This window comes from Bufo bufo, chromosome 9, assembly GCF_905171765.1.
Source record: "Bufo bufo chromosome 9, aBufBuf1.1, whole genome shotgun sequence".
In the NCBI taxonomy this organism is placed as follows: domain Eukaryota; kingdom Metazoa; phylum Chordata; class Amphibia; order Anura; family Bufonidae; genus Bufo; species Bufo bufo.
The window spans coordinates 29626281-29650198 of NC_053397.1; the positions used below are offsets into that span (position 1 = coordinate 29626281).

A 23918-nucleotide genomic window follows, 5' to 3' on the forward strand; every position below is an offset into this window, starting at 1 on the left:
AAATGGTGGTAAAAATAATAATAATAATAATAATAAATAATAATAATAAAATAAAAAAAAACACAACATACTCACTTAATCCATTTGAGCGTAAAGAGGCTGCCACGGCCATTTTGCTAGAAGATCCCATGTAAAATCTTGTGTGCAGTAACGTATGACGTCATCATGCAAGATTTCACGTTGGATCTTCAAGCAAGATGGCCGCGTTGGCCTCTTCAAGCTCAAATGGATAAGGTAAGTAGAATTAGATTACATTTTTTTATGATTAACCTCTGAAAGGCCTTAAAGGGGTTGTCCGAGTTATGGAAAAATATATAACACTGTAAATCTGATGGTCAGCGATATATAACTGAGCTAAGCAAGGTTTAGGCAAAAAAATATCTATTTCTTCATTTCCCTGGTTCTCCTCTGGCCCTTTGTTTACTTACAATAAAAACAATCTCTGCCCCTCCCCCTGCACTGCTAAGGTAGTGGATATAAGTGCTGCCCTGAGTGACACGTCTGCCTGCTGGGAGACTCAGCAGCATGTTGTATGTGTAGGACTACAAGTCCTAGCTGTACAATGACACTAATACACACAGGATCTTCCCCCTACCTGCAATGCTCTGCAGAACTTCTCTTTCAGCTCTTGTGCCCAGCATTTGTCTCCCCACTGCCTGCAGCTACACAGTAAACACTTCAGCCCTGAGTCTGTGCAGCTAAAGGGGTTAAGAATCCTGGGAGAGAGCAATAAGCAGCAGCTGGCAGTGCAGGGGGGCGTGGCCAACACAGTGGTCTAGTGTACAGATCTCTCAGGCTTGTTCAGGAACATTATCAGAGCAGGGAGAGAAGCTGACATCACAGGTCATGTGACCCTCAGTGAAATCTGAGAAACCAGCCACCGGAGATAAAGTGAGTTAATTGGAAAGCGGTTACAATTGCCTAGTTAGAAACATAGAAAGAATAAAAAAAACAACTTGGACAACCCCTTTAATATTAATCTCAGAAGGAGCGATCAGCGATGAACGCAGCATCTAAGGGGTTCAATGAGGGGGGGGGGGGGGGGCAAATCACCGTTCCTAGTCATTGCGCAAGTAATTTGTGGCAAAGCAAATTTTTTTTTTTTTGTAAAATTCTACGAGGCAGCCGAATCGAATTTTTAAGAACTTCGCTCATTTCTACCCACCAAGCCAGCTCACCACACGTGACTTCCTTCATGAGATACAAAGTAGGAAGTGGCCATAATAATGTGACTCGACTAAGTACTTCAATAGGGTGGACTATAATACCACGCACACCCCATAGACAAAAGTGGCGCCGTTTCTGCAGAGATCCCATGGGGTTTCACTTTAGCGCCATCTACTGCCTGCCCACAGAAGATGACAAATGACCAATAAATGTATTCATTAGCCAAATTGGAAAGGTTTCTGTTTCTTACCTTGAAAAAGCATGGTTTGGCTGAAGTCACTCCGCATGTCGTTGCGACACACTGCCTGCACTCTGAACAGGTAGAGGATATCTGGAGAGGCGTGGTTAATGGTGACATTCTGTAGAGATAAAAAAAAAAAAAAAAAAAGAAGGAAAGTCACATTTTCTGTTAGCAACGTCGAGGCGCTGTATTCTCACACTGAGCCAGACACTAACAGTGAGGAATATTCCCAGTCTCCTACAGAACCATATGATATTTATCTATTCACATCACACTCTCTAAAACACTCACCCAAAAAGCTTCAAGTCCCTAAATACACTACAAGGTATTAATTTAAAACTGTCATGGATGTCATTAAAAAAGCAATTTTAAGAGCTCAATAATGCTCGCCTTCACAAAGAAACGTCGGAAAATATTTATGCGGCCAATAAAATGATAGATCCGTTGGAATCTATGTATTTTTCACTTGTTTGTCTCTCTCTTGTTTTTATGCCTTTTTTTATGGAGCAATAAAACCGATGAAGTGTCTGTGCTACATGCCCAAGCCAAAGGCGATATCATAAGTAGCCCCCGTAAATAATGAGCGCAGAGCACACCCCTCTCTACCTCAATTTACTTTTCAAGCAGAACATTGAAATGTCCTTTGCTACAGGAAAAAAAATAAAAAAAATCACTGCCTGAGCGTAAGACAGCAGAACTATTTGTCCCCGGACTCCCCATGGGTTATTAGACTTTAACACAAGGTACTATACATAGACTTATCATAGTGAAGTTCGGATGACATTCCAGAGATAGTTATCTACAAATACATTAACCTAACATTTTAATGTGTGACAAAAAAAAAAAAAAAAACACAACTGTTGACCACAGCAAGTAAGTTCTTCTAGTACTGGTTAGAAGTTGAAAGCTGAGGCCTGATTGATTGATATGGATAACCCTCAGGGACGAGCTTGGATTTGCAACGTTACAGCTCTTGGCAAGGTGACATCAGAAGCCATTGCTGAGGAGGAAAGTCATACAAGTCAAGGTCCACCATCTGCAGAGATGGGAGGGAGGACCTAAAGTTTTACTAAAAGTCTATCTGCCAACCATAACTGGATTGAAGTTAAAAAGAGGACCTGACTAGGTAATATGAGTAGTCTTCGGGGGACGTCAAAGGGTGCTGAGCTTGGGCTAACAACTTTATGGTTCCTGGTAAAGTGACATCAGAATCCACTGCTAAAGAGGAAAGTCATGAAAGGGAAAGTTCACCATCTGCAGAGGGTAGGAGGAGGACCTAATGTACTGCTATCCTCTGGCAACAGTAACCATTTTCTTAATTAGTCCCTTCCTTCTATTATTTTGCATATCTACAGGACCTTGGATAATTAATCACGACTGCAAAATATGGCATTGGGGAATAGTTTAATACAGTACATGTACCTGGCACCAAAAACATATGTGGGAAAACGGGTGTCCAATTAGTATAGAACTGATGCGTGAAAAAAAAACACTAATGTACATAGACCCATTGAAATGAATGGGTCCGGATTCAGTGCGGGTGCTATGCGTTCACGTCACGCATTGCACCCGCGCGGAAAACTTGCTCGCGTGAAAGAGGCCTTAAACTGAAAATCCATTTCCAGAGCTTCTCCTACCAGTGGTCCATAAGAACCACAAACCAAATATGGATGACATCTATGTTGTGTCAAGCGGTTTCGCCCTATTGACCTATAGACTATAATGTGCATGAGGGATCCATAATCACAGACCAAAAAATTGTGCGCGCTTCCGGGGACCCAAGGTCCATGGAAAACCACTGATGCTCACACATTAAAGTCATAGGTTGCATGAGCGGTCCATGGATGCACTGACTTGTGAAAGAGGCCGAACACATCTACAGCACCAAGATTTGGGTAGGAAACCTCTTTGCACCACATCAATCCCAGGAAGAAATCTTAGGCCACATTGAACTAAGGTTGGCCAAACCGGCTGAACCAACCTACTCCAGTGTATACCGTAGGTTTTGGTACTATTACTATTAGAAAGTCTTTTATACCCATGTTTAGGTTACATGATTGTGAATTAACAGAAAATTCTGTATATTGTGATTTCTTTGGCAATCAAACATTTTCATTTTATCTGGTGGACCATCTGTAGGTGATAATTAAAAGGGGTTGTGCCATGATTTCTTAAAAAAATTAATAAAAAAAATCAGACATCATATAGCATCTTTTTCTAACAAAGCTAGAATCAACCCTGTACCCGATATGGAACCATAGATCTCCCAATTCATTGCTCCAATTGTTTGGCTAGATTTATTTCAGGCTGGTAGCTCAGGGGCATGTCTTTTCTCAGGGGGCATCTCCTTTCTGCTGTGGCTCTTTCCCTGTAACTGGCAGAAGTTCTAACAAAAGATGTGGCTGGTGGTCTTTGAAGATTTAGGCCCCTTTCACACGGGCGAGTTTTCTATGCGGGAGGTGAACACATTGCACCCGCACTGAATCCGGACCCATTCACTTCAATGGGGCTGCGCAGATGAGCGGCGATTTTCACGCATCACTTGCACGTTGCGTGAAAATCGCAGCATGTTCTTTATTCTGCGTTTTTCACACAACGCAGGCCCCATAGAAATGAATGGGGCTGCGTGAAAATCACAAGCATCCGCAAGCAAGTGTGGATGCAGTGCTATTTTCACGTATGGTTGCTAGGAGACGATAGGGATGAGCAACCCCGGACCCCGTTAAGTAAATTTACTGTATTATTTTCCCTTATAACATGGTTATAAGGGAAAATAATAGCATTCTTAATACAGAATGCTTACTAAAAAAAAAAAATTTTTACCTCACCTCATCCACTTGATCGCGCAGCCAGCATATTGTTCTTTCTTCTTCTTTCAGGACCTGCAAAAGGACCTTTGATGACGTAATCACGCTCACCCCATGGTGAGCGTGGTGACGTCAGCGCAGGTCCTGCTGAATGAAGGATCTTCTATCTTCATTCAGCAGGTCCTGAGTTGATGTCACCGCGCTCACCACGTCATCAAAGGTCCTTTTGCAGGTCCTGCGCGATCAGGTGAATGAGGGGAGTTAATTTTTTGTTATTTTTAACCCCTCAATCCATATTTTAGTAAGAATTCTGTATTAAGAATGCTATTATTTTCCCTTATAACCATGTTATATGGGAAAATAATAAAATGAATAGAACACCTAACCCAAACCGAACTTCAGTGAAGAAGTCCGGGTTCGGGTCTGGGTACCACATTCAGTTTTTTATCACGCGCGTGAAAAATGCATTGCACCCGTGCGATAAGAACTGAACGCCGCAATCGCAGGTCAAAACCGACTGAAATTGCGTGCGCACTCGCGCGGGTTTCCCACAATGCACACGCGACGCATCCAAAACAAAACTGGGGACGCCCATGTGAAAGAGGCCTTAAACTGAGCCCTCTCAGTGAGGTGGACGGAAAACTAAGGAAAAGGACAAACAGCAGGTGGCGCTATACAGATAGATTTCTTTGAATAGCTCAGCGGCTATACAACATTTTTAATAAAAAGCTATTGCAAAAGTATTCAGATCCAGGTGCTGGTTTGAAAAATGTAGAATATTTTTGGTGGCTCAACCCCTTTAAGTCTCATTGGTACCTATGGGTATTATATCTAAGGAGGTAAGCAAAGCAGAGGCTTTCCGATATCTGGATACTATATAAAGTCATATCACTTATTGCTCTGAAGATAAAACGCTCCCAATTTTCAGAACATTTTTCATAATTAATATACGGTTTCTGCACATTCATGAACTGATGGTTGATACGCTCTATATTCTCAGGACAGGTTGCTTCTGCTAATTATTGTACTCACAGCCCCCACAACCCCCTCCACCCCGACGTCCCTTATGATAATGTAATGGTTACAAAGAAATTCATCCTGGAACATTGTAACCTTGTGCGCCGTTCAATTGATTCCTTCTCTATTCTTTGAACCAAAGTACTGCCAGACGTGACCCAGATAGCAATGTCTAGTGGGGGAACAGAAAATATAAATGGAAATGAAGGAGAGTAATCTTTATCTGGGAGCGTTAGTGTATAAGCTATGGAGCAGGCCCAGAGGATAGAACATTCAGAAATAAAATAAGGGAAAAAAAAAAAAAGTCATTAGGAGATTTATTGTAGGCGCTGGCTTTTTCCATGTACATACACAATTCCAGACTTCGTTATGTTACCAGCCGATTCAGATTAACATTAAATGAAGCTCTCTGAAACCTGGAAGAGTTACTTTGATTCCCCGGCAAGGGCAAAGAAATGTGCACTGGTGTAAAGACGAGAGTGCTGAACTGGGGAAATCCTAAAATAGTGTGGAGCCGAAATAATATTTGCATTTAAAAGCAATTCGCCCAAGTCATTTTTTTTCTCCGACTGGTCAAATCTTTCTTTAACCCTTAGGCTACTAGGGATGGCCCTCACCCATGTACTAATAATGATTGGTTTCTCGTTTGTAGATGTCCAACAAGGCACTTAACCTGACTGATGGTCTTCCAGTAAAATGTCCGACATTTTCTTCCTTTATTTATACTCTCGGGGTACAATATATATTCCTATTGTGTTCTTGAAAGGTTTACGATACTTTTAGTCTGGATTTAAAGAGGCCATTTACTGTTGGACATCAGGACAGACTTTCTAATACCTATCAGATCTCATTTCTCCCTCCTTACACTGATCAGGAGGCTTGTAGGGATGAAGGTGGCAAGTATGATGAAGACCACATCTAAAAAAAAAAAAAAGTGATCTACTAGAAAAGCCTAGAGGTGGCTCTGCTCGTAGGTAAGCACAGGACATCCATGACCTTCTTACTTCTTCCACCACTAGTCCTTCAAGTTGTCAAGATGCTTTTTTGTAAGGGACCCTCAATGTTTGGTCCACTTAAAGGGGTTATGCCATGATTGATGTTAAAGTCATAAGTACATGACCATCTCTTTCTAAGAAAGCTAGAACCAGCCCTGTACCTCATATGGATCCAGAGCTCCCCCCATGCATTGCTCCAAATAGTCTCCTAGATTTATTTCAGGCTGGCAGCTCAGGGGGTGTGTCCTTTCTGCTGCAGCTCTTTCCCTATCACATCTCTGGGGGCATGCCCTTTTCTGCTGTAGCCCTTTCCCTATTATTGCCACAGCTTCTAACAGAAGCTATGACTAGTTACAGTTGAAGATTTAAACTGAGCATGTGCAACCACCTCAACGAGGTGGATGGAGAAATAAAGAAAAGAACAAACAGCAGGTGGCGCTATGCAGATATATATATATTTTTAAATAGGTTATACTAAATTATTAGTTAGATGAAATCACAAAAGTATTCAGATCCCACTGCTGCTTTGAAAAATATTGAATATTTTTCATGGGACTATCCCTTTAAGAAATTATCTACCTTTGGATAGTCTCATTTAATATAAAATTTATGAGTATTTTTATCAATGAGAAGGGGAACCTCTGCTTAGTTAAACTATAGAGCGGCATCCAGTGAAGCCTTTGAAATTATATATACAGTATATATATAAAATAGATACTTAAGTATTCCTTTCAGGCTCCTCAGAGATCAGCTACAAAGAGTGTCTCTTTTTCTGGAGGACCATGCATGTCCACGCACTACATTAGACTGCACATTGAGTTTACTGGGAATTTTTCGATACTTCATGTCCCCCTTCCCCCCCCCCCCCCCCCCCTCTTGTGATGGCATTGCAGGGCAAGTTAAACACTCAAGTTCCCACAAAGATACATCAGATGGTTGGGGTACCAGATGCTGGATACACTGCGACCAGATTGTCAATTCAGGGGCCACATTTGTTAAGGAGCTGGACCAAGTATTGCAGCTAACCACCATTCAAGTGGACGGATATGAGCTGCAATATGACACACAAGCAAAAAAGATAGACCCTTTTCCTGAACAACCCCTTTTAAGGAAGAGTAAACCGTGACCGCTATTAATACAACCCTCTAATCACAAAAGCCATTACCTGGTGGCAGGGGCGTTGCTAGGGTCTCAAAAGATCCAGGGCCCAAGCCCCAATGAATATGGCTCAGTTCTCTAAGGCAACCCCCCCCCCCCCCCACACCACATACTTACGATACAGCAGCACATACAGTACCTGTCACATCCAGTGCTTCCAGATGACGTCTCCTCTGATGTAGATCTTCTCATCTTCTACATTTGGTCCGTAAAACTTCTTTCAGCCACCTCGTCTCTGCAGAGTGTGACACACGGACATGTGTCTAGAATGCCTCCATTAGTAATACTGCCCCCTACAGTGCCCCAACAGTGATAACGCTCCCCAGGAGTGCCTCCATTAGTAGAAGAGCCCACCAGTATTAATAATACCCTCACAGAGCCCCCAGTAGCAATAAGGCCCCCTATTGTTCCCCCAGTAGTAATAAAGCTACCTACAGACCCCTCAGTAGTAATAAGGTCCCCCATGGTGCTCTTAGTAGAAACAAGGGGGATCTATAAGTCCCTCCTATAGAGCCCCCAGTAGTAATAAGAACGCCTAATGTCCCCTGGATTTGCAGTGCCCCCTGTAGTTATATTCCTCCCTATACCATACAGTCCCATTTAAATAACATCACCCCCCTCCCTTCAGCTCCTCCAATATACAGTCCCATGTAAATATCACCCCCTCCCTTCAGCCTCTCCAATATACAGTCCCATGTAAATAACACTATTTCCCTCCCTCCACCATACAGTCCCATGTAAATACCATCACACCATTGCACCAGCCCCCTCCAATATACAGTCCCGTGTAAATAACATCCCTTTCATCTATAGCTCCCTCCAAAATACAGTCCCATGTAAATATCACCTCCTCCCCAGCCCCCTCCATTATACAGTTCCATGTAAATAACATTCCTCTCTATCTACAGCTTCCTCCAAAATACAGTCCCATGTAAATAACATCCCTCTCTATCTACAGCTTCCTTCAAAATACAAAATACAGTCCCATGTAAACAACATCACCTCCTCCCCAGCTGCCTTCAACATACAGTCCCAAGGAAATAATAACCACAACTCCCAGCATTGCTCTGCCTCTCCCTTCACTTACCTATCCTCATGTACAGACCTCACCACAGCTTCTTCCCCCAGGACTTCTCCTCTTCACTGCCGTCCACTCCTGCACTGGTCACATGAATGTGACATCATCGCAGGTCCTTCTCAACCACTGCCTTTTTTACTGGTCACACGACCTGTGATGTCATCACAGGTCCTTCAGCTCTTCCAGTGCATTAGATTCAATTGTATTGCCGTCCTGAGGACTTACAGTTGTATCTAGCGGCAAGCAGGACATTTGGGGCCTGGGAAAAAAACATCAGGGGCCCAGGCACCGAATGTTTTAACCTAGCATCGCCCCTGCCTGGTGGAAGAGGACATCTAGTAGCTAGAACATATGACCTGCATTTGGGATGGTGCCTATGAATATGAGAAAGGCTTGTTCATACTGGACAACCTCCATTATAGGAGCAACATCACAATAGGAGATAAAAGCTACTTTTACACTAGCGTTAATATTTTCCAGTTTGGAGATCAGTCATAGGGTCTCAATACCAGAAAAACACGCTTCAGTTTTGTCCCCATTCATTGCCAATGGGGACAAAACGTAACTGAACAGAACGGAACACTCCAAAATGCATTCCGTTCCATTCTCGTACTGGACAGCAAAACCCAGCATGCTGCGGTTTGCTTTCCGTCCTGGGATGCGGAGCAAGACGTATCAGTCATGACCCACAATGCAAGTCAATGGGGATGAATCCATTTTCTTTGACACAATCTGACAACAGAAAACGGATCCGTCACACATGGATAAATCCATCTTGGCTATGTTACAGATTATACGGATGCAGACGGTTGTATTATCAGTAACGGAAGCGTTTATATTGAACCCTGCCAGATCCAGCAAAAACCCTAATGTGAAAGTAGCCAAAGAAAAATGAAGATAAAACATGACTGCACAAGATTACATTACCAGTTCTTTTTCACTGCCATTGTCTTTAATGTAGGTCTTCTCCTTCTCCTCATCATTTTTGGTCCAGCTGTAAGATACCATGTAGTTCATGATTGGAGGATGGTAAACGAAGGCTGGCTTCTTCCATGAAACAACTAAAGCTGTCTTGTTGACTGGCTGCACTGTCATGCTGACCGGTGGGGAGCTGCAAACTAAAAGACAAAATATATGGTAACTCTCGGGAATTTAATTAGGAATGTCAAATATACATTGGGCTATATATCAATCTGATGATAGAAGTTTTCATAGAAGGATGTAAGTATTTAAACAGTGAAATGTCCTCAATAGTTTCTCATGTGAATCTATATCGAATATGTGCCGATCTGCGCCCATCTCAATTTTAACAGATAGGGAGGCAGGACAACAATTTGAAAGATGCAAGTTTTGGATCGAACATACAGTGCCTTGCAAAAGTATTCACCCCCTTGACTTTTTTCATGTTTTGTTACACTACAGCCTTAAGTTCAATGTTTTGTTGATCTGAATTTTATGTGATGGATCAGAACACAATAGTCCAAGTTGGTGAAGTGAAATGAGAAAAATATATAAATAAAACTGTTGTTTAGAAATAGAAAACAGAAAATTGGCAGGAAGCCCATAAAAAGCTCCGGTGCAACCAATTACCTTCAAAAGTCACAAAATTAGTGAAATGATGTCCACCTGTGTGCAATCTAAGTGTCACATGATCTGTCATTACATATACCAGGCATGGCCAACCTGCAGCTATCCAGCTGTTGTAAAACTACAACTCCCACAATGCCCTGCTGTGAGCTGATAGCTGTTGGCAGTCTGGGCATGATGGGAGTTGTAGTTTTGCAACAGATGGAGAGCCTCAGGTTGGCCATCCCTGACATATACACAACTTTTTTGAAAGGCCCCAGAGGCTGCAACACCTAAGCAAGAGGCATCACTAACCAAACACTGCCATGAAGACCAAGGAACTCTCCAAACAAGTAAGGGACAATGTTGTTGAGAAGTACAAGTCAGGGTTAGGTTATAAAAAAATATCCAAATCTTTGATGATCCCCAGAAACACCATCAAATCTATCATAACCAAATGGAAAGATCATGGCACAACAGCAAACCTGCCAAGAGACGGTCGCCCACCAAAACTCATGGACCGGGCAAGGAGGGCATTAATCAGAGAGGCAGCACAGAGACCTAAGGTAACCCTGGAGGAGCTGCAGAGTTCCACAGCAGAGACTGGAGTATCTATAGGACGACAATAAGCCGTACGCTCCATAGAGTTGTGCTTTATGGCAGAGTGGCCAGAAGAAAGCCATTACTTTCAGCTAAAAACAAAGGCACTTTGTGATTTTGTGAAAAGGCATGTGGGAGACTCCCAAAATGTATGCAGGAAGGTGCTCTGGTCTGATGAGACTAAAATTGAACTTTTCAGCCATCAAAGAAAACGCTATGTCTGACGCAAACCCAACACATCACATCACCCAAAGAACACCATTACCACAGTGAAACATGGTGGTGGCAGCATCATACTGGGGGGATGGGACTGGGAAACTGGTCAGAGTGGAGGGAAAGATGGATGGTGCTAAATACAGGGATATTCTTGAGCAAAACCTGCACCACTCTGTGCGTGATTTGCGGCTAGGACGGAGGTTCACCTTCCAGACGGACAATGACCCCAAACAAACGGCTAAAGCTACACTTGGGTGGTTTAAGGGGAAACATGTAAATGTGTGGGAATGGCCGAGTCACAGCCCAGATCTCAATCCAATAGAAAATCTGTGGTCAGACTTAAAAAGATTGCTGTTCACAAGAGCAAACCATCCAACTTGAAGGAGCTGGAGCAGTTTTGCAAGGAGGAATGGGCAAAAATCCCAGTGGTAAGATGTGGCAAGCTCGTAGAGACTTATCCAAAGCGACTTGGAGCTGTGATTGCCGCAAAAGGTGGCTCTACAAAGTATTGACTTTAGGTGGGGGGTGAATAGTTATGCACATTGACTTTTTCTGTTATTTTGTCCTATTTTTTGTTTGCTTCACAATAAATAAATAAAAACATCTTCAAAGTTGTCGGCACGTTCTGTAAATTACATGATGAAAATCCTCAAACAATCCATGTTAATTCCAGGTTGTGAGGCACCAAAATACGAAAAAAGTCAAGGGGGGGTGAATACTTTTGCAAGGCACTGTACATGGACATTTATGAAATGTCCTATCTCATGAAGTCTTCAACTAGGGATACAAGCTTCAGCCAGAAATTACAATTCATCTGGAGTTTTCTTTTGAAGATCAATTTATCAAGTTGCCTCTCTGTGACTTGGGTTCTCCTATGACAGAGATTTGACTTGATTAGATCTGGATCTTTATTTGCAGACAAATCTCTTACATCAGTCTAGTAAGCCAATGGGTCATTGCCTTTGGTTCTCTACTTGAACTATAGCGCAGAACTGAAGAGTCAAATGTTGCTATTATTCTTCTCACCTACAGACACGGTGAGTCATCAGATGACAATCATCATTGTGAAGACAAGCGATGTCTGAGATAAGGATATGTCTTGAAGGTACTAATATAGCACTTTAGTATCTTCCTAAATACCCTACCCCTCCAAAAAAAATAAAAAATTCCAGTGAAAAATAAAAGTCATTACTTAGGATATGCTTGAGCTTCAGGTATGCACATTATTAAGAGTCATGTTGAGACTTATGACATCCTCGGCTGGTTATAGGAATCATCTGAAGTTCAGTTTCCCATCTTTCGCTCGTTCCTCAAATGAGCATCTTGTCTTCAGATTTTATTACTCAAATACATCAAGTCCAAATGACAAGGTGACAAATGACAAAGAACTATATCTCAATCTAATCCATTCCTGACCACAAAAATGAATGAATCAGACTTTGGGACCTTCTCCTTCCCCCCTCGGCAAACCCTTTTATATGCTCTGGTAGTCTCTGACAGTTTGAAATGAGATTCAGGCTTTTGCATTAAAACCTTCACTTTCACAAATGATCCGCTCCTGCAAACATGAGTCAAACCAATCTTCACGTCTCCAATCGGTCCCTACTCTTCCATGCCACTGTCTCTGACAATGTATCAGGACTAATAATTTAATATATGCTGGACTCAAAAACAGTACTGTCTATTCCATAGTCATCCTCGTGACTGCATCAGTATATACTGTTTTATGTTGTTTTCTACAGACTACAATTTATTTCCATAGAACAGAGATGCCTCCCCTGTGTCTGGCCAGTGAGAACCAGCACCATACTAGATGATGAAGGGAAGAGGACAGCAAACATTAACCAAACTACTTGGGAAGGGAATGACTAATGGAACAAACTGTAAGCCCTGTTTTATTGACGCTGTTAGATGCTCCGGCCTGGTCAGGAGCAGTTTCCTCAATAACTCCAGTGCTTCACAAATTGTAAATTGCTCTCAAGAATTCGGCAGATAGATCCCTGTGCCAGTGTCAAGCATCAGCACTGTGCAGGGTTCTGGCAACTAGAGCTGCACACTGTGATATGCACCCCAACCCCTCTAATGGCGAGTGCTGCCCTCTCCTTTTCCTGCTTTGTTTAGGAAGGAGTCAGGGGAACAGAAGGTAGGGTCCAAGTCCCCCATCCTCAGCCAACTCCTTGAGGAGTAGGATGATGGCATACCCAACCCAGAATTTTTGGCATATGTGCAGAGGTCTGTTGTGCTGCACTGTATTTATTTGGCGCTGCTGGGGAGGTATGTTGTGCTGCACTGTATTTATTTGGCGCTGCTGGGGAGGTATGTTGTGCTGGACTGTATTTGGAGCTGCTGGGGAGGTATGTTGTGCTGCACTGTATTTGGAGCTGCTGGGGAGGTATGTTGTGCTGCACTGTATTTGGAGCTGCTGGGGAGGTATGTTGTGCTGGACTGTATTTGGCACTGCTGGGGAGGTATGTTGTGTTGGACTGTATTTATTTGGCGCTGCTGGGGAGGTATGTTGTGTTGGACTGTATTTGGAGCTGCTGGGGAGGTATGTTGTGCTGGACTGTATTTGGCACTGCTGGGGAGGTATGTTGTGCTGCACTGTATTTGGCGCTGCAGGGGAGGCATGTTGTGCAGGACTGTATTTATTTGGCGCTGCTGGGGAGGTATGTTGTGTTGGACTGTATTTATTTGGCGCTGCTGGGGAGGTATGTTGTGTTGGACTGTATTTGGAGCTGCTGGGGAGGTATGTTGTGCTGGACTGTATTTGGCACTGCTGGGGAGGTATGTTGTGCTGCACTGTATTTGGCGCTGCAGGGGAGGCATGTTGTGCAGGACTGTATTTATTTGGCGCTGCAGGGGAGGTACAGTATGTTGCGCTGCAGGGGAGGTACAGTATGTTGCGCTGCAGGGGAGGAACAGTATGTTGTGCTGCACTGTACTTATTTGGCGCTGCAGGGGAGGTATGTTGTGCTGCACAGTGGTAACTGGTGCTTGTTTGTGGGGAGGTATTTTGTGCTGTGCTGTTTTATATAGTGCCACTAGGAGGCATGTGCTGCATGGGGGAATTTGGTTGGTTTATAAAAATTGCTCTTGCTTATTCTGAGAAATGCTTATTTTTATGCAAATAAGGTTTTCAGTGCACCAAGGGGGGGGGGGGCTGCTCTGTTTGGTGCACCTGGCTTCACCTGGGTCATAGCTACCAGCTCTGACATCTCAGAGACTGTCAATCAAACAAAAGGGGATGGATGGCGTCACGGTGGAATGATGGTGCACCAAATGGAGCAGTCCTGTCCACAATGCACCGGAAACCATATTTGTATTAAAAATAAAAAGATGTGTTTCTTAGGATTAGAGGACCAGATTTTCACAAGAAATATATGGCTATGTTTTGAGACACCTTCTCATATGGTGGCATGCTTCGATTGAAACAGAGTTGACAGATTCTCTTTAAAGGAGATGTACTGAACTAAAAAAAAAAAAAAAATGCTTCCCAAAAACTGTAACCCCTCCCCCACAGGTTGCATCTGGTATTGCAGCTCAACGCCATTGAAATAAATGGTTCAGTGCTGGAGTCCTACACACAACCTGTGGACTGATGTGGCACTGTTTTTTGAAAATAGCAGCCATGTTTTTTTTCTAATCCCCTTCACTAGGTTTATCCTTCTCCATGGACCAAACTCTATAATAAAATATGATTATACAACCAACGTGTATATAGAAAAAGATTCAAAAAGAAAATATTGGGTTATGTCTCCTTTCGTTCTAGTAGGTGTTTGCAGCTATGAATGAATAAATGATGATGTTGCTATTCCGCCAGTTATCAGAGTCTTCACCACGGGAAATTCAAGGTTTATGAAGAATGTTTTCCCTGCCTCTCTCTCCTGAGGTTTCAGTCTATCGATAGAGAACGTTTTCGAGGGAAGCTCCACAGGATCCAGTAAGATGCGTGGCCGCTGAGCACATCGCATTTCCTTGAGGTCGTCCGCCTAATCATATTTGAAATTCGACAGAACAAATAAAACTGATCAAAATCAACTCGACAACCATCCATTATCAAAACGTATTGACATTTCAAGTCATTACGGAAGGCTGCGGCCGCTTCATAATATATGAGCGTAATGCGTGCCGTTATTTACGTAATGAATCAAGCGCTCCGGCTTCTTCTTCCCTGCAGTGAATCAAGACATATTACGCTTAACCAACGCAATGGTGACATTGTCTCGACGAGTGGATGAAAGGCCGCGTTTAGCGCGGTCGTCCCAGCCTCAGTGGCTTGGTAATCACATCCTTTGACGCGTCAGTGCTGAGCATTTGCAAGTTTCAGCATACTAAGCAAGCATTTGATAAAAGAGCGTGCAGAGTTCATACATGGCTTGCACAGACAAGATGAGGAGGGAGTAGGAAAACAAGTCATTTTCTCACACGGTTACATTCTGGTTGAAAACGAGAGAATCAATTCAGTGACAAAGAATTAAAAATTTTTGCGATTTTTTCCCCCCCCAGGAAAATCAATAGAGAAACAGAGATTTCCAGGCAATCAGTCCTTCCAATTTGGGTTGAATTTATTTGGCCCTGAATCAAATTGAAAGAATTTCTCTCCTCTGATAACTATATCCAGGGGTGGATTGGCCATAGACCTTACAGGGAAGTCTATCGGTGGGCCGATGCCCAGGGGGCCACCTGAGCCCTCCTCATGGGCGGATAGTGGAAGTTTTTGGGGATGTATTTTGTGACGGACTGTGGTATTTGGCTCTGTTGGGGTGGTATAATGTGCCACAATATGGTATTGCTGGCCCTGCCTACTTGTGTTGGCCCTGCCTTCCATCAATTTGGACTAGACTACAAAACGGGGCTAATTTTAGTATTTTTTCAGTGTTCAATGTACTATGCAATGTACTGCGCTGTGTTTGGCTTGCTATAAGGGGGCAGAAGCGCTCACTGGAGCACTGAAGCCTCTTCAAACAGGTGATCGATGGCCGTGCCGAGAGTTGGACTGGCAGTGATCAGATACTGATGACTTATCCTGAGAATCGTTTTTCTCTGTGGGACTGCATGGCCATGTAATGTGCATGTGGCGCCTCCCGACTCTCCCCGATGGCAGATGTTGGCAGAGATAAGGATTGGGCAGTTGGACTGCAAGAGGTATCTGGAAAGAATGCATGTGTATGGAGGAGATGGGAGAGATGGCCGTCTGATGAGACAGCTATACCACGTGCAAGGCAAGGGCCTTCATGTTCTAGGGTGGGCCAAGTTTCATCAGACAGATGAGAATAAGAATTAATCTAAGCTGTTTTTTTTAAAACCGTTCTATGTTCCTGCTGTGACCGCGTCCTGCGGTGACTATTCCACAGATTTACGGTTCTTACAGTAAAGAAGCCTTGACGCCTCTGAAGACTGAGCTTTTTCTTCTACAGAGGCAGTGCCCCCTTGTTTTTTGAGGGGATTTTACACGGAACAGCTGTTTGCCATATTTTTGCAGAGCTGGACAACCCATGGACAGAGGCCGCGCAGTTTCTGGAAGAAAGCAGCCATGTTTGTCTAATGCTTTACAATTCCTTTACACTGCTTTTTTTTTTTTTTTTAACAAAACAAAAAAAGCAAAAAGTAAAATGTTGAAGGACTTGAAAACGTTTACCGGTATTAGGCACAATATTACACTGGACCTAAACAAATTCCATAATGTAGAGCAGCCCAATGCAATGCTGATGGTGTCGGCTTCTACAAATGCATCTCTATGAACAGCACTTACTAAAAACACCTAAGAAAAAAAAAACAAAAAAAAACCGTAAGCGACGGCTCCTGCCCCGCTGTTCAAATCACTATGGCTGGTCTGTAATTTAAAGGGATTAGTTATATCACCTCATTCTATGCTAAGGATTTACGCCACTAGTCCATGGGAAAGTAACACTATTACTAGCCGTCTTAGGTTGCCATGTAAAACACGTACAAAAGAAAAACCAGTCCTCTTAATCAGCTTTTATGATGTGTCTTGTGGGGAACCATATCCAAACTCCCTACACTTAAAACTTTAGGGGGGGTTGGGGCTGACAAGAACATGGCTGCTTTTTTCCAGGTACACAGCTACATCTGTGGGTTGATGGGTTCTATCTGGCATTGTAGAGTGGCTCTATTGATGTGAATGGGGACATGTTGCAATACCACCCACAACCTCTGCCTGCAGCCTTGTGTACCTGATGAAGGGGATTGATTCCCCGAAACGCGTTGTATTGCTGCAATAAATTACTTTGATTCCTGATCCTGGTGAACTGTGGTTGGTCTTTGCACCATGGGACGTTTATCTCTGCAAACACACAACCTCTGAACAGGAGTGGCACTGTTTATGGAAGCACTCATGGTTTTTCTAATCCTGGACAACCCAATAAAGTATCATGCGTGCATTTTTATTGCTATGATCTACAGGTTAAGTTAAAGGGAGTCTGTAATGGACTTTTCACTAATAAAACTACAAGCAATGGCCTTCAGTATGTGGTAAAACATTCTAAATATGCCATTCGGGTGTTCATTGATTGCCCAGGAAAATATATTCTTTTTCATATGCAAAACAACTCCAAAGTGGCCAGCTGGGAAGCTTTTCTTTTCAATATGTCCAAACTCGCCGCTCTTCCCTGATGTCTACTACTCCCCTAAACTTCCAAGGCTTCCTCCTCTCTCCCCTGATGTCATGGTGATACGCCTGTGGGATGTGTTCTGCGCAGGTGCCTGCGAGAGATTTGGAGACCTATTACTGTGATGTGAGGGAAGTAAGCTGGTGTCAATTTTTTGTGAATGGTTCCACATACATGCCGCAAAAAATAAATAACAGAACGACACGTAAAAAATAAGTTGTGTGCATGAGCACATCTCCAGAACTGAGAACCTCCAGAAAAAATTTACATACATACATGTGACCGATAGCTGCAGCTCGTTTTGTCTGCAGAACTTTCATAACTTGTGGACTTTAGGTTTAGTAGTCCAACAAAAAAAAAAGGGCAGTCATTTCTGTGATTAGTAAGAGCAATTTGTGTCTGCGAACTATACATTCCTCTAGAGTCAGATGGGTTAAATGAGAAGTTCTCTCTCCATTTCCCAAACCGGCGTTCCCAGATTTTGTGTTTTCCATGCCCTTCCTGTGAACCACCTCTGGTATTTATGAGTCCTTCTACAAGTAACGGGGGCATCTGATATATTTTGCTTGGGGAAATTGTAGAAACTGAAGCGTGGGATCAACTATTCTAAATGAACTTGACGTAGACACCCAAAGGGGACAGAGTGTGGAGTGTTATGTCACTGCTCTCGGTGACAGACACAGAATGCAACCTTCTGAAGAGACGATTGATGGCACCGCGGCAATAACTTTACTATGAGATATGGTTTCATTTATGATGTCAGGCTGGGTGAAATAGTGAACGTGAACTAAATTGCCTCTCTTGAATAGCGCTGTACCTTTGACTTCAGATCAATAGTTGGAACATTGCCTTCGCTGGGAAACACGTCGGGGGAAAAAATAAAATAAAAAAACGTCATGTCTAGTGTAAATGACTTCGAAGGGACCAAGGCTCCTAAATTGACTATTAGACTGGATTAACCTTGTGCACTAAATAGGGGAAACATTAACATCCCAGGTATGGGCTGAAGTATCCCATGTATCGATTGGAAATCAAAATGCTTTAGACTCAAAAACAGGGACATTCCATCTGCCTTAGAGGCTGTAGTCATCACAGATCCAACACAGAAAATACCAGCGGTGGTGCAGTCTGGAACATACACATTGCTATTTAAAGCGTCCTCCAGATTACAGGTCTTAGTTCATCATCACATGTTTTGGAAATGTAGTTGAGTTGAGCCATTTAAAGGTTATGAACACCTTTGGGGGCAGTTTTTTATTTTTTTTATTACTGCATTGTACTCATTTTGAGCTTAAAACAGCATTTTCTTTCTATTGGTCTTTATTAAAAAATATGCAGCCCCTTTCTCTGTACAGCCTTGAGATTCTCTAATAGCATTATAGTTCAATTCTTATCTTATAGGATACCGGATAGGAATATGGCTTAATTAAGTATTTACGAGCTGTTAGTAGTTAAAAGACAAGGGATATACTGTACATAACCAGCCGATAACGTCTAAACGTGAAAGTAAGATGCTCCCAGCTAGGCAAACCATTAAACCTTTATGACAAAAATACAATACAAAATGCAATCATACAAATATGCACCAAGCAGAGTTCAGGGAGTACAGAAATGTACGAATAAAAGAGGTCCGCTAAGATGTTAAAGGGGTCTTCCCCACTCATAATGAGATTACTTCTAAGGCCTCATTCACACATGTGGATTTTCACGTGAAAACCCGTCCTGCCGAGTTCCCGAGCGCACAGAGTCTTTGGTTGCTATGACAGCGTGCGCTTCGTGCCGCCGCGGCTTTAGAGTTATACACTCGAATGATCTATACGAGTGTATTACTGTACAGCGGCACAAAGCGCACGGCATCATAGCAACCAATAACGCCATGCACTCAGCAGGACGGCAGGCCTGGTTTTCACAGACCGTGGTCCATGAAAATCCATGTGTGAAAGGCCTTAATCAGGGAGGGAACATACAACCTCTAGGACCCTCACTGATCTTAAGAATGAAGGAGACGCTGGGTCCGATTTATTAACACAAATGAAATTTACACCAATTCGAACGAAAGTAGATGGCCCAACACAATGGCTTACTATGTATGAAAAATGCTGTCCATCTAGACATTTTTGTAGAAATTCACACCGCCTCTTGGTCGGCTTGCTTTAGACCAATTTTCTTGCACCAGAATTTTGGTGCAATGTGGAAAATTTTAAAGGGGTTGGGGCAGGCCATATATATCCGTGACCTATTGTCAGGATAGGTGATCAATATCGGATCTGCGGGGATCCAACATCCGGCACCCCCACCGATCAGCTGTTTGAAGAGGAGGCGGCTCTCCATGCGAGTGCTGCTTCCTGTTCATTACACTGCACATCGTCTCAGAAGTTTCGGCGGTGCAGGGTGATGACAAGTACTCGCTGCATTCACTTGAAAGGAGCGAGTACTTACAATTACACTACACCACCGCTAGAGGTGAGACTGTGCACAGTGTAAGGCCTCATGCACACAAACGTATTTTGTTTCCGTGTCCGTTCCGTTTTTTTAGGATGCGGACCCATTCATTTCAATGGGTCCGCAAAAAATGCACACCATGTGCTATCCGCATCCGTATGTCCGTTCTGTAGCCCCGCAAAAAAAATATAACATGTCCTATTCTTGTCCGTTTTAGGCATTGTTACAATGGATCCACAAAAAAAACAAAAAACGGATGGCATACGGATGTCATCCGTTTTTTTTTTGGGCGGATCCGCAATTGGCGGACCGCAAAACACATACGGTCGTGTGCATGTAGCCTAATGAAGAGGAAGCAGAGCTCACATGGAGCGCCACCTTCTCTTCAAACAGCTGAATGGTGGGGGTGCCGGGTGTTGGATCCCCACAGATCAGATATTGATGACCTATCCTGAGGGTAGGTCATCAATACATATGGCCTGCACAATCTTTTTAAGCTATGCCCACTCTCTACTCTAAGCCCCCTGCATAGTAAGTGTATAAAACGCATAAGCCTCATGCACACGACTGTATGCATTTTGAGGCACGCAAACGGAAAATCCACAAAATATGGATACGGGCCGTATATAGGCTGCATTTTTGTCCAGCAAAATGGATAGGACATGTTCTATGATTTGCGGAACGGCAGCATGAATGAGAACAGGACATGCATGACCTCCGTGTGCGGTCCACAATATTTTTTTTTCTCCGACCTATAGGAATTAATTAACGACTGTTGTGTACATGAGGCCTAATAAATACGATGCAATGTATGTTCACCGTTGTTTTTTTGTAAAATGAGACAGAAATCTGGTGCATTTAGCTTTGTAAATCTCCCCCACGGGGCCCTGTGATGACAGGTCGACATCACAGGCCTGAACCATTGAAAAAACAACAACATTTAATGATCATCGCTGGCATGCATGAGGACCGGACTAGACAAAAATACTAATATAATGGTCTCAATGGAATGGACTGTATAACAAGGCCAAGGACAGGAAACCAAGCACCCCAATACTAAAGCGAATACTCTTCCATACTAGCACACAGGCCTTACACCAACATAGAAATACTGGAACAAAACCACCCGTTCGCCTTAAAAGCCTCCAGCAAATCTAAGGTTACACGGAATGTGGAAAGGAGCTCAGGATACAGATTTTATGATTCAGGAAGGTAAAAGGTCAGAAGCGCAGTAAATGCTCATAATTGCTAAAGTCTCTGGACTTTTTTTCAGCTTCACGTGGAGTTTACTTGTTTGGCTCGAAGGAGATCTGACAGAAAAGGTCAGCGAATGCCCAGTGCAATAATAGAGTACAAACCCTGCTCCGGAACAAATCGGGGGCCTCCAGGCTCCATCGGAACCATGCGCACTACTAGGCGGTATCTCCTCAACTGCTGAATAAGAAACGGAAAAATCTGCAGAGGGGGATTGTGACGGACAACATATTGGAGATCCCTAAGGCCTCATGCACATGAACGTATTTTCGTTCCATGTCCATAGTTTTTTTTGCAGACCGCATGCGGAGCCATTCATTTCAATGGGTCCTCAAAAAATAAAACGGAAGTTAGTCCGTGTGTATTCAGTCTCCGTATGTCCTTATGTAGTTCCGCCAAAAAATAGAATATGTCCTATTATTGTCCGCATTATGTTCTATTAGGGGCCAGCTGTTTCGTTTCCGCAAAATACGAAATGCACACTGACGTCATCCGTATTTTTTGGAGGACCGCAAAATACATACGGTCATGTGCATGAGCCCTAAGGCCTGGGCTACACTGCGACTTTTTGTAGCGTGAATTGATTTTAAAGGGGTTGTCCGACATATCCCCTTTTTCATCCAGGCAAGGGCTTTTTTGTTGAAATTTTTCCCGCTTTACAGGCTAGGGAAGCGCTAAAGCCCGCCCATTACGGCCGGTGACATCACCGGGCTCACTACTAGGCAGAAGCCTCCGCCTAGTTTACCCATAGTGAGCCATCAGCGGATCTCCAGGAAAAGCCCTAGCTCTGGGCTGAATCACGCAGGGCAAGGGAGAGAGTCGGAGCATGAAATGCTCCCATTGCTCATGTCAGAGGGGCTGAGTGGGAGAAGAAGGGGATATGTCCGGGTTCCGCTCTGAAGAGGATTGCCGGGCTTATAACTTTCCTGGAAGCTTGTGATACCATATGAAAAAAAAAAATCACAGTAATGTATTTTTCGCCCCATAAGTCTCATATTTCCCCCCAAAAGCGGGGAGAAAACGCCCCTGTGTTTTATGGGGCGAATACTAATTCGCCCCATTATGTAAGCGCTCATTAGTACTGGAGGACAGGGAAGCGGTGAAGGCTCTGTCCTCGGCTGTGCTGTAGCTGCACACAGCGTGAGGGCGCTCTGTGACCTCACACTGTGCGCGTCAAATCACAGCACAGCCGATGGAGGAGGAGGAGGAAGAAGAGCGCTGGAGCAGAGGCGTCCGGAGCAGGAGAGGTAAGTGTTTTACACATAACAAACATCTTGTGGCAGAGTATCTCAAAATCAATTTTTTTCCCCCATAGCTGTTCCTCTTGTGCCACATACAGCACCTCAGGATATGTTGAGAGGAAAGGACACATTTGTACCCCCAAGATCAGATATATTGGACGTCAATGGACAATCACTCTATACACACATTAATGATGTTTTCCAAGAGTTTCAACTGATGACCTATCCTCTGATCGCTGGGGGTCTGAAAACTGGGACTCCCGCCGATCAGCTGTTTGAGAAAGCAACACAACTCTCAGTAGTGCTGCGGCCTTCTCTAGATTTTCCTAGGGCATGTGATGTCACGTTCATCGGTCTTATCGGACCATCACCGATAAAAATAAAAAAAAAGTTGAGAAAACCCATTAAGGCTAATTTTATAGGAAGTCAATCAACCTCAGAAGATTTTTGTAGTGTAGATGGGAACAAATAAGTAGGGGGATTTTTATATAACAGGGATGCCCAACCTGCAGCCCTCCAGCTGTTGCAAAACTACAACTCCAGCATGCCTGGACAGCCTACACCTATTAGGCCATGCTGGTAGTAGAAGTATTGCTAAAGCTGGAGGGCAGCAGGTTGAGCATCCCTGATATACACCCTCCATGCAGGTGTTGCCCCTGAGGGACTCATACCCAGCACCACAGCATATATCCATAATTTATTTTCTACATTAGGCCTCATGCACATGAACGTATTTTGTTTCCGTGTCCGTTCCGTTTTTTTTGCGGATAGGATGTGGACCCATTCATTTCAATGGGTCAGCAAAAAATGCGGACAGCACACCGCGTGCTGTCCGCATCAGTATGTCCCTTCCGTAGCTCCGCAAAAAAAATAGAACATGTCCTATTCTTGTCCATTTTAGGAATTGCTACAATGGATCCGGAAAAAAAACGGATGGCATACTTTTTTTGCGAATCTGCAATTTGCGGACCGCAAAACACATACGGTCGTGTTCATGTAGCCTAAGAGGTTGAACTTACTTGCCCTTTGATTTCATCCCTGCATCTCACTATAACAACCACCTCAAGCAAGTGCAGTGGAGACTTTAAGCCGCCTGTAACCTAACAAGGGAAGGCGGCGTTCCGACAGGCTACCTGGCATGTACTGACCTCGGCTCTATTATCAAAGCGGAGCGTCGCCTTGGTTGCCTGGTAACAGGAATCCGCCTCCACGCCAGACGTCATAGGAAAACAGAGTATAGGTGGAACAGCGGCAGGACCACGTGACGATGACGCGATTTGACAATGAGAGGGCGTTGTATGGAGGCGGGGCTTCTCAGCTTTTTAAACGACCCGCGAACCTGGCCTCACTGCCACTGCTACACGCGGGACGACAGGGAATACCTTCCATCCATCCCTATCTGGGAACAGTCATTACCAACGACTGGACAGATAAGCTGCTAATTACTTTATGCTTGTATACCGGACTGTTATCAGCATTAGATAAGTTATGTTGTACTGACTTCTAA

The 23918-nt window shown here is 43.6% G+C and overlaps 1 protein-coding gene across 2 annotated transcripts in view; it reads right to left on the reverse strand.

Moving 5' to 3' along the window:
* Positions 1-23918, reverse strand: part of PTPRG (protein tyrosine phosphatase receptor type G) — a 494056-nt gene that overhangs the window by 136557 nt on the left and 333581 nt on the right. For both annotated transcript variants that reach the window (XM_040407763.1, XM_040407764.1), the window contains exons 9-10: positions 9391-9581; positions 1418-1526 (exon numbers count right to left, since the gene is read on the reverse strand). In XM_040407763.1, coding sequence (XP_040263697.1) covers positions 1418-1526; positions 9391-9581 — 300 coding nt within the window. The remainder of the gene's footprint in view (positions 1-1417; positions 1527-9390; positions 9582-23918) is intronic.